Here is a 16064-nt window from a genome sequence, read left to right on the forward strand (position 1 = left end):
CTTGCCCAGTAACAAGAAGTCTAGCTGAACCTTCCAGGTATTTGAAAATTCATTTCCAAATCAGCTTGTGTTTCATTCTCTCCCACACTGCCCTTTAGCCTTGCAAAGGTATTTCTGAGAAGTTCAGCAAAGCTGCCTTTTATCTTCTCTAAACCTGTTTGTAAAACTCTCCTTGTCACACCAGACCTTTAGTCATACCAGACTAGCAGTATAGCCATTTTGACCATGATTAGGCTCCTCCTGTGTTCAGCCAGCATTTTCTCCTATCCTTAGGCTGCAGTGTTGTGTTTTGTTTTGTTTTTCTTTTTTTCTGTGTAGTTATCTACATACAATGCTAGCATGCAGAGGTGCCAACTGAGGCATCCCTACTGACTGTGAGAGAAGAAGTATTTAAAACCAATGAGACTTTTACCCGACCATGGTCTTCAAAGACTGGTCACAAAACCTTGTACTACGGCACTGGTTCTGCTGCATTTCAATACACCTTCTTACAGATAGAGAGTACTACCTACCCCGATTATCAACAGTAATATTTGCAAAGCAATTTCATGCACTAGATTTGAAATTATAGGAACAGTAGTAGGATAGATGCATAACTGGAAATCAAGCCAGTGGCTTGAAAATAAACCACAGTCACCTTATTACTGCAGGCAAATGCATTAAATGGGAGTAAGAGGAATCAGCAACTGTTCTGTCAAATATGCTTAGCATCCTCCACACATTATGCCACTAGTGCCGTATCAGCAGTATTGTTACCATTTCAGAACTGTAATGAAAAAGTTAACAAAGAAAAGGACACCCTTAATTTGGGATTTTCACAGAGGTACATTTGGCTGGTAGAGAGTCTTTGTTGTAGCATTAGAGGAAAATAGAGGAATATGAGCATTGACACTGAACATAATTCTAGGTTGATGACTTGTGTGATAAAGAGTGAAATACTTAATCTCAGAATACATTTTCCAGAATCCACGGCATTGCAAGATTGTGCCTTTTTTTATTCTAAATTCTACTGAGCACTCTCAATTTATAATGAAGGCAATCAAAGGCAGTGAAAACTTCCCAGAACCTCTCAGCTTATTCAACCTACATTTATTCATTTTTCAAGTAAAAGAAACATTTCATATGGAACTAAGAGAAATATAACACATGATCAATGGTCAGCAATCAAGGCTGTTTAATGTATGCATATTTTTATTTTTCTTATGCAATTTCCGTATACTGATCAGCTCTGTTTATACATAGCTTTTGTTAATAAATCAGTGCAGGGTACATTTATTTTACTGGCTAATTTGCTCAGAACTAATTCCTTGAAGCAGAGCCCAGTGAACTAAAGAGCCTATAGTTTTTAAGAAAAATATAACAGCCCTTCCCATTAGTTTTAAAGATCAGCTGCTTTATTATACGAAATATTTAATTTCTTACTTCAGCCAGGAAACAGGGAAGTTTTAAATTAGATAATTAATTATTAGAAAATGTCTGGTCTACACCCAGAGTGTAACCAAAATGAATCACTGATTCAGTTCATTTTAATTTCTTCCCTTAACACACATATCAGCAGAATTGTTAAACTCTTTGCATGAACACTGAATCTTAAATCTCTAAATCTCATCATCTTAGCTGGAGTTTTCTATCTGAGATCTCTTGTGCCAAATCCAGATTGCATTTAAATGCAGACTCATAACTTCATTCCAATATACTTGAAATAGATGTTTTGCTGTCACAATCTGGAAATTGGACATTTCCATTACTACTATCTCAAGGAAGAAAATGTTCAAGGAGAATCTCTATGTACTGCCAACCATTTTTTTCATCTGTTTCATAAACAAACATAAAAGGAAGTTAGTAATGGAAGTAAATTTTTCTTTTTGGGTTCTAACTGCCAGCCCACACAGACACAAAACTATAAAGTGAAAACTGCAAAACAAAAGAAAAAAAAAAAAAAAAAGGAAAAACATTAGCACTGGAAATTACAGCTTGTTTAATGCAGTTTAGACTTGTTTATTAATTATAAGCAACAATTACAAAGTAAATGAGCAAACAAAAACAAACAATAAAAACAACAACAACAACAAAAGATGTACTCTGTAGATGATCTTAAGATTTTATATTTGCTAGCATTCCCATAAAATACAATCCCAATCTTTGGCAAAAGAAAAAGGCAAAAAAAAAAAAAAAAAAGGATAACTGAACAAAAATGTCTGAATCTCATACAGCTAGTCAGCATGGGGCTTAGAAGGGGCGTAAGTCTTCATGCTCACCACCCAGGAAGGGTCATATCTTCAGAGAAGATAACTTTCATTCTCTTGCCATGCAGTACTGTGAAGAGTCCATCTTCATACTCCTTGACCCTCTTGCTGCAAGCACTGGGGCTTCCACTGGACCTCCAAAACATCCCCTTGCAGGGCAGGGTCTCCAGCCTGACCAGTGTGGTGGTGTCCCCTGACCTCACCCTGGTTTATCCAGAACTGAACTGGGGATCAGCTCTCCCTCCTCATACCAGGACTTTGCACTTGTCCTTTTTTATGGCTCCTGATATCACATTCACCCAGTCTGGCTTCTCTGAGTGGCAGCCCTGCCCTCGAGTGCATACACTGGCCGCCCCAGTTTGGTATTACCTGCACTCTCAGGTGGAAAGCACTCATTCCATCACCTCCTTCAGGTCACTGATATAGATCTAAAATGGTAGAGGTCCCAGATAGGCCCCCTCAGTGCCAATATGGCTCCATCGACCGCTGCCCTCTAAGTGCCATCATCCAACCAGTTTTTAGCCATCCTGTTGTCTGTCCATCCAAACCATCATGGCCTGTGTTGGATGTGAGAACAGCAACAGTGCCAAAAGCCTTGCTACAGACCAGGTACATGACGCCCACTTGTCTCCCACCATCCACAAAACAGTCATTTCTTCACAGGAGGCCAAAAGGTGGGCCAGGTGTGATTTATCCCCATGCTGACAGCACCCAGTCACCTTCTCCTCCAGGTGCTCCATGATATTCTTAGGAACAAAAGCCAGGCTGACCAGCCTGGAGTTTCCCAAATCATCTTTTTGAAAAATGAGTGCAACACTTTCATTTCTTTGGTCTCTGGGGACCTCCCTGGATCTCCACAACCTCCCAGAGGTTATAGGAGCATCACGCTGCATGGACATCAGCCAGCTCTCACCACCCTCAGGTGCAGCCCATCTTGTCCTCTTGGCCCATGGATCAAGTTGTCTGCCCTCTCCCTGACTTCTTGCTCACTTGCTGCTGGTCATTTCTGTCCTTTACCCATCTCCCACAGAGGTCTGGCAGACCTGGCTGTGGAGGACTGAGGCAAAGGCAGAGTTTAGTACCTCTGTTTTCCACAGTTCATTTGAAAGTGGTCCTCTATATTTCCCTCCTTCCTTGCAATGAAGGACTTGAGTTGTTGGCTTCTTGGAGTCTTTACAAGACACTGCCAAAATTGTGTTTGTTCTCCCTCATTCCTGCAGCCTGAGACTGGGGAAGCAGCATCATTTCTCAGTACTCTTCTTCTGGGCCAAGGTCACTGAGATGTACCACGGTGGTCGGTCCAGCCCACACCAGGGGCAGTCTTGTCTGGCATATAATCACAAATGAACCATGTTCCCCCAAGAGTAAATGACCACTTATAACACCTATATTTGACAGACAGAGGTTTTCATTTCAGGTGCACACACTGTTACTCAACTAGTTTACTGCAAAGGGATGACTTCACCATTTAGTATTACAAAAAGTTGATAGATGATTCATACAACACTGGCAAGCAACCCAAATTAAGGGCCCCGTATCATACCATAAAGAGACCTGCAGCAATTAGGGCACAAACACACCTAGTGCAGTGCTGGCAGTTTTTCCTCTCTGTTTTTGCCTGAGAGAGAAAGGAGTCCAAACCAGAAAATGCAATAAAACAAATCAAAATCTCAGAGAGGTTTTAGCTCGTTCTATAATGAGCTCTACTGCAGCTCTTTCTCGAAGGTTCTGTGACACCATATAAACCTCAATTTTACTAATAATTTACTAATAATAAATATACTAATAATAAACCTACATATATGATTTGAAGATTTAATTACCTGATTTGAACATGAAGAGACAGCTTGCAATACAAATAAAGGTTTTGTCAAACACTGGCATTAATTTAGGGGAAGCTTTGGTGTAAAGTTATTCCACTGTATTCGTGGGAGCTGTCCCAGGGTTACTAAAGCTGAGAGAAGCCACGAAAATCCAGATTCCTGAAAGAGTTAAATGTGAAGAGCAACCTACTTTCAACATCAAACTTGGATTAATATCTACCAGGGCCCTCGGTCTTTGAAGCATCAACTGAAAAACCAGAAATCCATAAGCTCAAGTCCATTCAATGATAGGGAAAAAGAAAAAAATATATAAAAAAAGGATAAAATAATAGTCCAGAGAAGAGAAGTGGTTTAAGGTACAATATAAACCCTAAATGTGAAAAACACTTTGAAATAACACTGCGTTTGACAAAGTGAAGCCTTTTGTCTGCATTTTCTGCCCTAACTGTACTGCAATTGTGGCTGACTCTAGACCTTGGCCATTATTGCATGTAACACTGATAATTTTTAGATCTATTAGAAAGCTTTCAATTTATCACAACAGTTCCAGGAAAACGGAAGGAAAAAAAAGCACGGAAACCCTTTGTGCAGAGGAAGAAAGTAGGACCTCATAAAAGCCAGGGGCTTGAAGAAACAAAAAGCCCAGGCAAACAAGAGAGACCTGCACCTCTCTCTTCCACAAACATAAATACACACTTCTTTACTCTTCCAGGCAACAGTAAAAATTCTGAGTAGTTAGTGATAAACAAACTAGGTCACTACACAGATACCAAGGATAAATATAGTAATTTCTAATGCAGGGAAATGCTCCCAGAAAAAAATTTGGAAAGCCTAAAATGGCTGTACTGAATGCAGAAGCCTTTTTTTCTTTACAAATGCCATCACCATTATTCACTTTTTGGTGAACATTGCGGAACATAAATACTACATAAAGATCTGCCTTCTGTCAGTACATACAGATCTGCTAGAATAAGCCAAAAGCCACCACAAACACTGCAGGGCCATACAGTAATTCCCCATCCTCTCCTGCCAATACATTTCTTTTACAATTTACACCGCTGCAGCTTATTCACAGACTTACCACCTATGAGTGGTCCTGTATATACAGGATCGTGTAGCGACATCTGCACACTGGCAACATACCACACAGACATGATTTCTTTCGAGTGCTCATTTCCATCAGGAAAATAAGGTCCGTACTCTGCCCTAAAGAGGGTAAAGACTAAGTACGCTCCCTTTCCACCTGGACAGCAACAGCAAGCACCTTGCACAGGATCATCCTTCCCTGGTAGAGTATCTCTGTCCCTACATTGTGGCCTTCAGGCTGCTCCCCAGAGCCCAGCCTCCAGGCACAGCCTACGTGGCTGAAGAGCAGAGATATGATGCAGCATTTTTGCACTGCTCAGGGAAAGTATGAGCCGAAAGAAGTTAGTATTTTATTTTTAAACTACATCGATTTAGAAGAAGCACCGCCTATAAAGTCAGTTTCAGCAGATATACACTACAGATTGTAATCTACTAGAACAGTAATTTTATGTCTTTTATGCTGTTCTCTTTCAAAGAACAGATGTAATATGTCTAAAATCTTCAGTAATTTTACTGCTATATCCTAACAGGAAAATGGGCAGAACAAAACTATACCCGTTCTGAAGCTGCTTTTTCTACAGAAAATCTGTTCTGAGATCCTATATTAAAGGCTTTTAAAAATTATTCCAACTGTTACAAAATACATATACCATGCTGTAAACAGACTGGGCATTTGCAATTTGAATGTTAAAAGCTTCTAACACCTCATTTTGAAACTGGAAAAGAAATTAGAATCTCTTGCATATACAGTAGTAAAGCAGGAACACCAAAATAACTCCAACTGAGAGTTTTCCTGAAACAGCAATTCTAGAAGATTACCTGTTTGTGAGATCTATGCAAGTCTTTGGGTAAATATCACTAGCATGCTAACACCACACACACACTGTAAAATCCATGTGCAACCAGCTGCAATATTTGCAGTGCAGAGACTTACACTACAGGAGACCTAACATCCAGGCTCTAGGTAAGTAGATGTAAGTCATCAAATTTCATTATTTTTCTTAAAAGTAGATGCCTTTCCATGTGATGTATTGACCCTTGTCTTCAGACTTCAGGGATGCTTTTTGTAGCATCTGGAAGGTGCACACACTTCAAGAAAAGAGAAGGAGGAAGAAAAAAAAAAAGCTTGAAGTGACACAAGATACAAAAAAAAAGATTACTATGGAAGATGCTGGCATAAAACATTAGGAATATCTGCCACATTAGAACATCTACAGGGTGAAAGAATACCTTCCTGAATCTCCAAAAACATGCAAGAAAAAAATTTCCTGTATTTCTTGCTACAGTTCTTCAGCTTGGAAAATGGTGCTACCCAGTTCAGAAAACTGACTATATGTAATCTGATTAATCTTTATCTCAGTTAACTTGGGTCACAGTTTTGGGTTATTCCTCCTTCTCTCCCCTGCCTTAAAAGTAAATGTTTAGTTAAGATTTAAATCTCCTACTGGAAAAGAAAGTAATTTACCTATACTTAATTATTTATTGCTTTCTACAGGAAACATACAAAAACTTTCAAAACTTGTCTACTAAAAAAAATTGTCAGCAGACCAAATTGGTCAAAATTAATCAACAACTGGTTTCAGACCCCAGGAAGAGACACAGAGCTAGTGTGTGAGGTTGGGGTAAAGGGACGCTGCCACTGGGAATGGCACAGCACTTCATCAAGTCATGTACTCGCTGAAGGATGCTCCTTGGTCCAATGCAACCCAGTGGCCAGACTCAACAGGTGTACATTCACATGAACTGCTGCCAGAACAAATAACTGAAATATTTTAGGTCTACATTTTGAAGAGTTTCCCCATGGAGTAACTGAAGCATGTCACGGTTTTACTCATTCATTGTGGCTGCTTCTCTCTTCCTGCTCAGCCTTCAGTTAGCCCGAATGGAGGAGCCAGAACCACGTCTCCTCACCAGCAGCCCTAAAGCAGTTTGCTTGCCCATGAACGAGCAAGGGGAGAGACTTTCAGGGAGGCAGCTCCTCCTGACTGATCTCTGTGGCCAAGGAGTGATCTTTATCCACAAGCTAAATAGTTTGTGCATAGTAATTAGGGAAGAAAAACACTGTAATCTACCCTCATCAAAATAGCCTACCAGGAACATTTTTGTTAATCAGCACTTGATTGGCCCCAGGACAGTAAGGCAGCGTGCCTCTGGGCTGGGAGGTGGCAGGAGAAATGCAGAGCTTGCTCTTCTGCCTGCAAGAAGGTACTGCAAGGGCACACAGACAGGAACTGAACACATACTCAGAGGTATGGTTTTTGTACCTGGTCTCTACAGTAGGTGATATATAACTACACACATGGGACAGGGAGGAGCTTGGCATTTTCTGCCTAGTGTGGAGGAACAAGCAAGCTTGTGTTACTGCTCGATATGGCTTAAGTTCACCTGTTTTGTACTGAAAAATGGACTTGGGACATTCACACAAACACTGATAGCCAGCAAGCGCTCATAGGGGTAGGTCCAGAAATCTATTTCTCAGGAAAAAACACCAAAGCTGTCACTGAGAAAAGGATCTGTAATTTCCCTTGCAGAAAGAATGTGAGGACACATACAGTGTCCAACAACACCATGACGCTCACTGCTCCCTCCCACTTCCCATCACCTTTCCTTGCACCCGTACTGGGCCTTGGCTGGTCCTGCCACTAAGTCACCCAAGAAGCTGAACTATCAGAAAACCAGCATTGCAGAGAAATGCAGTTTTCTTTTGCTCTGCATAAGACCATCACCAGTGCTGAAATTATGGAAATTAGAGGCAAACAGCAACTAGAGGGGCTTGGCCACCAAACGCCCAACGAAGTTGCTCATCTCAGCTGATGCTTAGCGGTAACAAACTGCATGGACTGAGAAGTCCCTACAGACTAGACCTTGCCCCTCACCCCTCCAGAGGCCAAGCAGCAGCATCTCTACCCACAGGTCAGAGCCGCAACTTTTACTACCCTACTTTTACTCACACTCAGCACTATAGCTGTATATTAGCACATAATTACCCAACCATACTGAAGGATACTGAGGCACCTTAGGATAATAATTGCTCTTGATGTGTGAAGTAAATAGATGTAGCCTTAATGTGCAGCCACTACATATTGCCAACTATGCTTTACGCAGAATTCAGGGCTCTGACTCGGAATGTTGCTTTGATTTTTGACTACCTTTTTTGAGACTACATTTCTGAGTATGTCTGACATTGCTTGAATTATTTTTTTTCCTGATCTCTGTCTGTCCACTGTGACTTCAGTAGCAGGCTGAATCAAAGATCTACCTTTCCGGAGGAGTTCGGTTAATTACAATGAAAAACATTAGCTGTCACCCACAGGAACCACAGAGCGTAAGCATATGCATAGGGATGCAGGGTATGACAATGCAGCATTTCTAAAAGACAACATGCACCTGAACAAGTACACCAGATTAAATAGAAGCCAGGTGAAGGAAGTCAAGAGGTTAGAACACAATGGGATTGATCACACCTAGGGAAATGAAAGTCATTATTAAAAAGGTTGGTCTTTATCCTGAAGGAGTGCTTATAACTGATGCATCATTTTATATGAGGTCAGGAGGTAAGCCATAAAAGAGACATCTAAGAAATTAGACAAAAGCAAAAGCATCATTAAAGAAATATCTATAGAATGTACAATAGAAGAGAACTACTAGATCATTTTAGCTACTTCTCATGACAACAGCATATAATTTCCCCATCCACACTGTATGCCATTCACTGTATTGATCTAATTTTTCCTTGGAATTGTTCAAGTCAATGGATGTTCAGTGGTTTTTAAATAGTTATGGAATAGCATCTGAGAGCAATCAGCAACTAGATCTTTTTTTTTTTTTTAACCTACAAAAGTCCTTGTAAAACAATCCTGTGCAATTCCTCACACAAGTAAGAAACCTGACAAGTTACGCAGCAAATGATGTTTTCTCCATCTCTGTTTTGAAAGCCCAAACTGCAAAGGGTTTGAATAAGAAAAAAACAGTCTCAAAGCCCATGCCACTGTCTCTAAACATAATATTTAGCTGGAAAAATGAAAACTGGCAAACAGATTAAAGTGGTACAGCCTATGGGACTGTAATAGAGAATAATCAGAGAGCAAGCCTGGATTAAAGGCAATGCTTGTGTGCAATGATATCCAGCAGGGACAGAGGCTGTCGTACATGAGGGGGAGATGGACAGAAAGATGTAAATGTTAAAACTAAAATAAATCAATGCTCTTTTATTTTCTCTTTTTCACATGCACGGCGTATCTAAGTCTTATCCAAAAGTATTTTCTAAATTGTCTGTCGTAGCGTTGCTATTGTAGAAACCTACGGACATGAGTAATCACAGGGCAGAAATTACTGTTATTTACCCACTGCTGTCACAGCTCTCCATAATTATACAGGTTGACACAGCATCTTGACAATGATAGGAAAAAAGCAGTTTTTATAAAAATTTTGTCAGCCTCCCTACATAGAAGCATGGCAAATAAAATTACTTCAGCTAAAAATTGGCAAAGCAATCATCTCTTTCAATTTTTTTTCATCTATGTCAAAAATTTGCTGTTGGGAGAACACTCTGGCTATGCACCAGTGCCTTGCGCTGTTTAAAACTGAAAACAACTGAGAAAAACAATGAGTTGCAAGGGAGCGGGACAGGAAGAAGGAAAAGAAGGCTGTTTGCAAAACATTGAAAAAGTCTTGCTCCATATGAGAACAAAATTGGAGACTCTCATTTTAAAACCTTGGCCTGAAACACTTCAGAGCTGACACAAACCCATGCTGTCCACATCTTTGCTCGCACCTTCAGTTTCCCACTCAGATGAGCCTGCCCAGGCTCCAAGCAAGGAGCAGATCTCCCTGTGCCTGCTGACCATCCTCCATCTCCTGCTCCTCCTTGCTGTCATCTTCACGCTTAGGTTTACTGCTTAAAATACTGTGTCTCAAGTCCTGACTCCTGAAACTGGCCTTCTGCAGGCACGAGTGGTATTGTTAAGATATGCTGGGTTCTCCATGTGAACCATGCAGATGGTTCTGCAATACTTTCCTCTGTATTTTCAAAAAACTTCCACAAAAGTCCTGTGACTTTGAGCCTTTGCCTACAGATGGCCAAAACTAAAGTTTTGGGAGGTGAAGTGAAGAAAACAACCATGAGTCTCAAAAATAGTTTTAAATGTTCGCTGCTTTTGCCAAATGCAACAGATTTTGCCTTGAACTATGGAGCTCTGCATCCAGAGTTCATAGAACAATTAAGTCTTATTTAACATTACCCAAACATTTTGAAAATGGTTTATGAAGTACCAGACTAGATGTGTGGCACATAAGTGAACATAATTCCACTGCTGAAGAGAATGGATATGCCCACTATATATGTACGTGGCTACTATACAGCATGCAAAATTAACTTTTCACGTGTTTCATAGGATAGTGCATTCACTCACACACCACATGCTGCAATTATTAGCTAGATTAGCTTGACTTTTTATTAGTGGACTATGGTCTTTTAATTTCTCAACTTTTTAAACTTAAAATAGAACTTCAGTGCTGTGACTGAAAGTAACACAGCTTGCTGATCAAAAGCCAACCAACCAACAACAACAAAAGTATTAAGTATATTCCCACGATACTTAAACTGAGATTTTATAAGATCCCAAACCACCTGCATGTGACAAACATGCACAAATTCTGCACCTCCAAATTTCAGGGACCCTTCAGTAATATCCAGTGCCCAGGCTTGTGCTTGCAGTTTTTGTTTTCAGGTGGGCCCATGCATTGGTTGTGCAGTAAGAAGGGCACAAAAGCTCCTTTGCTTTCGTACTCTATACATACCACTAGGAAATTAAGCTTATCCTACTGTCAGTACACACAGTGAGTAGCTCTCCCTCTAAGATAAGGTCTTGCACAACCTAAGTTCCCTACAGAGGAAACCTATACCCATTATCAGTGATATAATGCACTGAACTTAGGCTCATGTTGGCTTTCCCCTTATTTCCTCGCTTCGCACCGTTTGAATAAAATATGTGTGTAGGTCCTCCATTAATTATATTCCAGCATTTTCCAAGGTTTTTAAGTTTGTAAATGTTAAGGTACTTACAATCCTTATTTGGGTTTAAATCTCGTAACTCATCTTTCATTTTCTAGTGTGCTATTTGACTAATAAAAATGAAACTCACGTTCTCACCGTGAAAATGCTTTTAAAGTCAAAAGAAATTAACAGTGTTTTGATCCTCAACACATATTCTTTCAAACTTGAGGCAGCTAGGCCTCAGATATGCTTCAAAGAAGCCCAACATAATTTGTAATACAATGCAGACAGTCCTCTAAGACTTCAGATATGCTGTTGGCTCTGGGGCTTATGTAAGTTTGAAATGTGTAAATACATTAAAAAAAAAAAAAAAAGAGAAAACAATAACATGCTGACTGCTATGAGATTCACAATACATTTGAGAATAACATATATTTGCTCTGTCTCTTGCAGTCTCTTTAAGCACTGCTTTTCCAGGGCCAGGTTCTGGTATCTCTACTTACATTGATGGGATATCTGGCTGCGAGTATGCCACAGCTGCTGTGTTGATAAGTGCTGTATAAATAGCTAGTTCAAGGCATAAAAATCAACATCCTAATGCAAAGCATTTGTCTTTTGAAATAACTTCCAAAGTGGATCATTTCCTTGATTTTCAGTTGGATGCCAACTGGAAAAATGGGAGAGGGATGAAAGATAACACAGTGCCCCTTTTCACTACGCTATCATTGAAACACAGCTTTATATGAAATATATCCTTTGAAAGAAGACGTACAGGATTTAAGTAGGTAGGGCAGAGAAAAACAAAGTTGGATACTTGAAAAGAAAAATAAAAGAAAATAAAAGAAAACAACACAACCAACGCTATTAAATCCAGTTATAAGAACGCACGGCTTGACATCAAATTCTGTCCTAGACTGACCAGACACGGACTGGAGGAAGAGTGTATCTGCTATATGCTTTCTGGAGGCTGTATGAGCAGTCATGGAAAATCAATTTGTATACAAATGTAATTTGTTAAAAGAACAGTGGAAATCATTATGCAGGGTCACACTGTCAGCAGTTTGTACAGAAGCAGATGCCGTCCAAAAAGACAAAGGTGTGTTCAGAGGAATCTTGGTCTTTAAAAGTGTCTGTGATCTTTTCAGTCTTTTGGCACAGTTGCATGTGAACAAACATACAGTTTACCTCTCTTGTTTCTCAGGACTTTTACTCATTGCAGCTCATTCCAGCTGCAGAAACTTTACAGACACTTCTAAGCCTCAGAGAGAGTGGAGGTTCCCACTATAATGGAGAAAAAGCAACATTTATGAAATGGTTCCTTGAAAGTTCCAAAATATTTTGTCTCAGGCTCACAGTCACAAATTAAAGAAGAATGAGATTTGCTTGGTTTCAGCAATGTCACTATCACTTTTAGGCAAACGAAACCTAAAAACTCAGCAACAAGGAAAATGAAAGTGTACAATACAATTTAAGGATCAGCTCCATGACAAAGACAACTCAGATGGTAAACCTTCAGAAGATCCTATTGCAAAACCATTCAATACATAGACATGGAATACACGGTACCATTACCACAGCTGATCAGTTTGCCCTGCTCCATGAAGTAAATCTGGGGACTAAGATAGCCACCAGTTTTCAATTATGTTTTCCCCTCATTTGATCCCAATCTTCACTCACTGTTCCAAAAATCTATTGGCAATGATGTGCTTATTTATTCCTACAAAATGCACAGTGGAACTAAAGAACCTGCACTACTTCCGCATATGAGATGCCCTGTATCTGTTCCACCTGAAATAATCTCCTGTAGTCTCTGTAGTCTCTGTAGTCACTCTAGTAGTTAGTTACTGTCTGTCTGCTGCATGGTGGAATGTCAGATTTGCTCTTGTTCTGATTTGAAGAAGTAACAGCAACAAAAGTAAATGTGAACCTTTACGGCTGTTTAGAAATAAATATAAAAGCATATCCCTCATTAAAAATGCAACTGCATCTTTCTTGCAAGCTAAGAAGTAGAAGTCACTGCATCCTTGAAGCCTAGCTTCATCATATACATGCATACAAACACATCTCTGAAGATCAGACTCCTGTTACAATGCATGAGATTGCAAATTTGTCGGACCAGCCACAGAAAAGATAATTCCAGTCTTCCACTGGGATGACTTTCATGTTACTGGGATGACTTTAGCCCTCTCTTGCAACCGCCTCCCCCATCCCTCTCTCCCCTTTTTTAAAGAAATAAAAATGATTTGCTGATATACTATGTATGTGTTCCAAATGCAAAGAGCAAAAAAGGTTTTTAAGATGTGATAAATCGACCGGAATTTGATCTCCATCATTACTCTTCAGTGCTCCAATGAACAAACAATTGGTATTTTCTATCTGAGGGCAGATTTGAAACATAGGTCTGTAATGAACCGTATAATTTAACTTTGATCTGCAGTTGGAATTTACCCCTGAAAAAAGCAAGGAAGAACTGACCACTGCACAGATGACATTACCATAGGTTTTCGTTATACGTTCATTATACTCCATTATGTGAACGGACTCATCAGCAAGTAATGTTCAAACGATGCACAAAAAGTTTTGCACCGTTCATAAACTGCTCTATAAAGAGTTTGTTAGTTACAGTGCTTAGAGTCTACATAGATTGAGAAGACCTATTAAAAGTAAACATTATGACAGCGAGCAAAATGAACCCACTATATCAGACTTGCCAAGCAGCATTTTATTCTGCTTCAGCATTAAAAAAAAAAAGACTGTATAATTTTCTTCTGTTCCATTTTGAAACCCAAGGACAAACCCTTAACTGAACAATAACAGCCCAAGCAGGAACAGAACAAATGGACTCTTTCTTCCTATTTCTCAGCTCTAGAAAATCTGTGAAGTTTTCTGTGCTCTGAAGTCAACTAAAAACATTGCAAAATCGTAGACTTAAATGAAATAACATCTCAGGTGTAAACCCCACAAAGTCCTACAGAAGCCCAAGGCAAAGCCAAAAGGCACGTCTAGACTTTGTGCCAGTTGCAGTGTCTTTTGCTTAAAAGACTTTAGGCATAAACTGTAGGTACAATGACATCTTGCATAAGCTATCACATGCTCGCTGCAACTGTGTTAACGTTATTGGATTTTGAGGAGCCACCGTGCTGAATAATTTAAGATATGATAAAATATTCATTTTTACTGATACATCGGTTTCATTTTAAAATGAAAAAAAAAAAAAAGTGAACAACGACGAGAGCAGGTCGCAGTCAATGAAAATACTCTTGTGAGTCCTCAGGATAACACTTGTTCTACTCAGTTTCGGGGAGGTACAACTAGGACGACAACAAGGTCTTCCTCAACTCCCCACCCCCCCCACCCCCATGCCTTGTCCATGGAGGGACCGCAGCAGCCCCCACCCGGAGGGCGAGGCCGCGGTTCCCGGCGGTCGAAAATCCTCACCCGTGCCCGGCAGCCGGGGCTCGGGGAAGCCTCCAGGGGCTGCGGGGGGCTGCTGGGGGTCGTCCCCGGTGGATGCGGTGGCCGGGACCGGGCAGGTGAGCTCCGGCCACCCCCGCAGCCTTCCTCCCCTCTCCGCCGGTCCCCGTCCTCCCGCCCGCACCACCCCCGGGTGAGCCCCGACAACTTTTTTTTTTTCTTTTTCTTTTAAATGCGGAGTCGGAAACCGCACTCTGCTTACAGTGAAGGCTTATTTCAAATAATGATGAAGAGAACTCGTAAAGTTATTTTTCGGGAGTTGGGGATTTTTTTTTCCGAGCGCGTTGGGGGGGTGGGTGAGAGATGGAGAAGGCGCCGCTGATGTTTTAGACGGAGGTGCCCTAGTTAAAGAGCAGCAGGAAAAGGGGAGCCTGAGGAGAGCTGTCCAATGCTGCCGCGATGCTGAAACCCCCCGAACGTGTTTGCAAACTGCTCCGCGGATTCCTGGACCTCCGGCTCCCCGAGCCTTCAAATTAAAATGAAGACGGCTGACTGGGGCGGTGTGGCGGGGGGGAAAGGAAGGGGAAAAAATAAAAATAAAATATATAAAAATAAAAAAAAAAAAGAGAGAGAGATGTGGACAGCTCTGCGGGTATTGTTAAATCTTCTCAACCACTCGTCTGGGTTACATCTCAGCCCTCCCGGCATGTCTTCCCCCCGCTCATTAAGCGTAGTTGCGAAACAAAACGTGCCCGGGGAGGGCAGGCTGGCCGGCTTCTGCCTGGGATGCGGAGCTAAGTCCGTGCAATGCCCAGCCGCGAACAAAAAGGCAGCCTGGCTGGAGGCACCCACCGCCGGCTGCGCCCGCCCGGCCCCCGCGCACTTGGGCTGAGACTTTTGGGACCCCCGACCCCGACCCCCGACCCCCGACGGCTCACCTCGGGCGAGCGCCAGGCTCCCGCAGAGCGCCAGCCAGGCCAGCACGGCGTGGCTCATGGTCCCCTCTCCTTCTGCGGCCGCGCAGCCTCTGCCGGAGCGAGCAGCCGGCGGAGCCTCCACCTCCTCTTCTTCCTCCTCCCTCCTCCTCCTCCTCCTCCTCCTCCTCCTCGAGGCGAGGCGTGAGGCTGGGCTGGTCCCTCCTGGCTCAGCCCCGGGGCCGAGCGCAGCTCCCGATGCCGCTGCCGCCGCCCTACCCGCGGCGAGGAGGATGCCCCGCCGCGCCCGCCAGGTGCCGCCGCCGCTCCTCCAGCACCGACCGGCCGCCGGCCTCCGTCCCGCCGCTGCCTCCGCCTCCGCTGCCTCCCTCCCTCCTTTCCTCCCTCCCTGCCCGCCGCCCGCACGGCCCCCCGAGCGGCTCCGGAGGGGAGGGGAGGAGGGGGGGGGGGGAAGGGAAAGCGTGGAGAGGAAGATAAAGGGGAGAGGGTGTCCTCCCCCCGACCCCCTCCCGCATAGCCCCCTGCACCCCCTCCAACCCCCTTGTCTCGGGAAGGGGGGCGCAAA

At 42.3% G+C, this 16064-nt stretch overlaps 1 protein-coding gene across 2 annotated transcripts in view; it reads right to left on the reverse strand.

Moving 5' to 3' along the window:
• EDIL3 (EGF like repeats and discoidin domains 3) overlaps positions 1 to 15817 on the reverse strand; it is a 265674-nt gene extending 249857 nt beyond the window's left edge. For both annotated transcript variants that reach the window (XM_040541409.1, XM_040541408.1), the window contains exon 1: positions 15503 to 15817. In XM_040541409.1, the coding sequence (XP_040397343.1) occupies positions 15503 to 15560 (58 nt within the window). In that variant the 5' untranslated portion in view covers positions 15561 to 15817. The remainder of the gene's footprint in view (positions 1 to 15502) is intronic.
• Between the last annotated feature and the right edge of the window lie 247 nt (positions 15818 to 16064).

Source organism: Cygnus olor, chromosome Z (assembly GCF_009769625.2).
Source record: "Cygnus olor isolate bCygOlo1 chromosome Z, bCygOlo1.pri.v2, whole genome shotgun sequence".
Classification (NCBI taxonomy): domain Eukaryota; kingdom Metazoa; phylum Chordata; class Aves; order Anseriformes; family Anatidae; genus Cygnus; species Cygnus olor.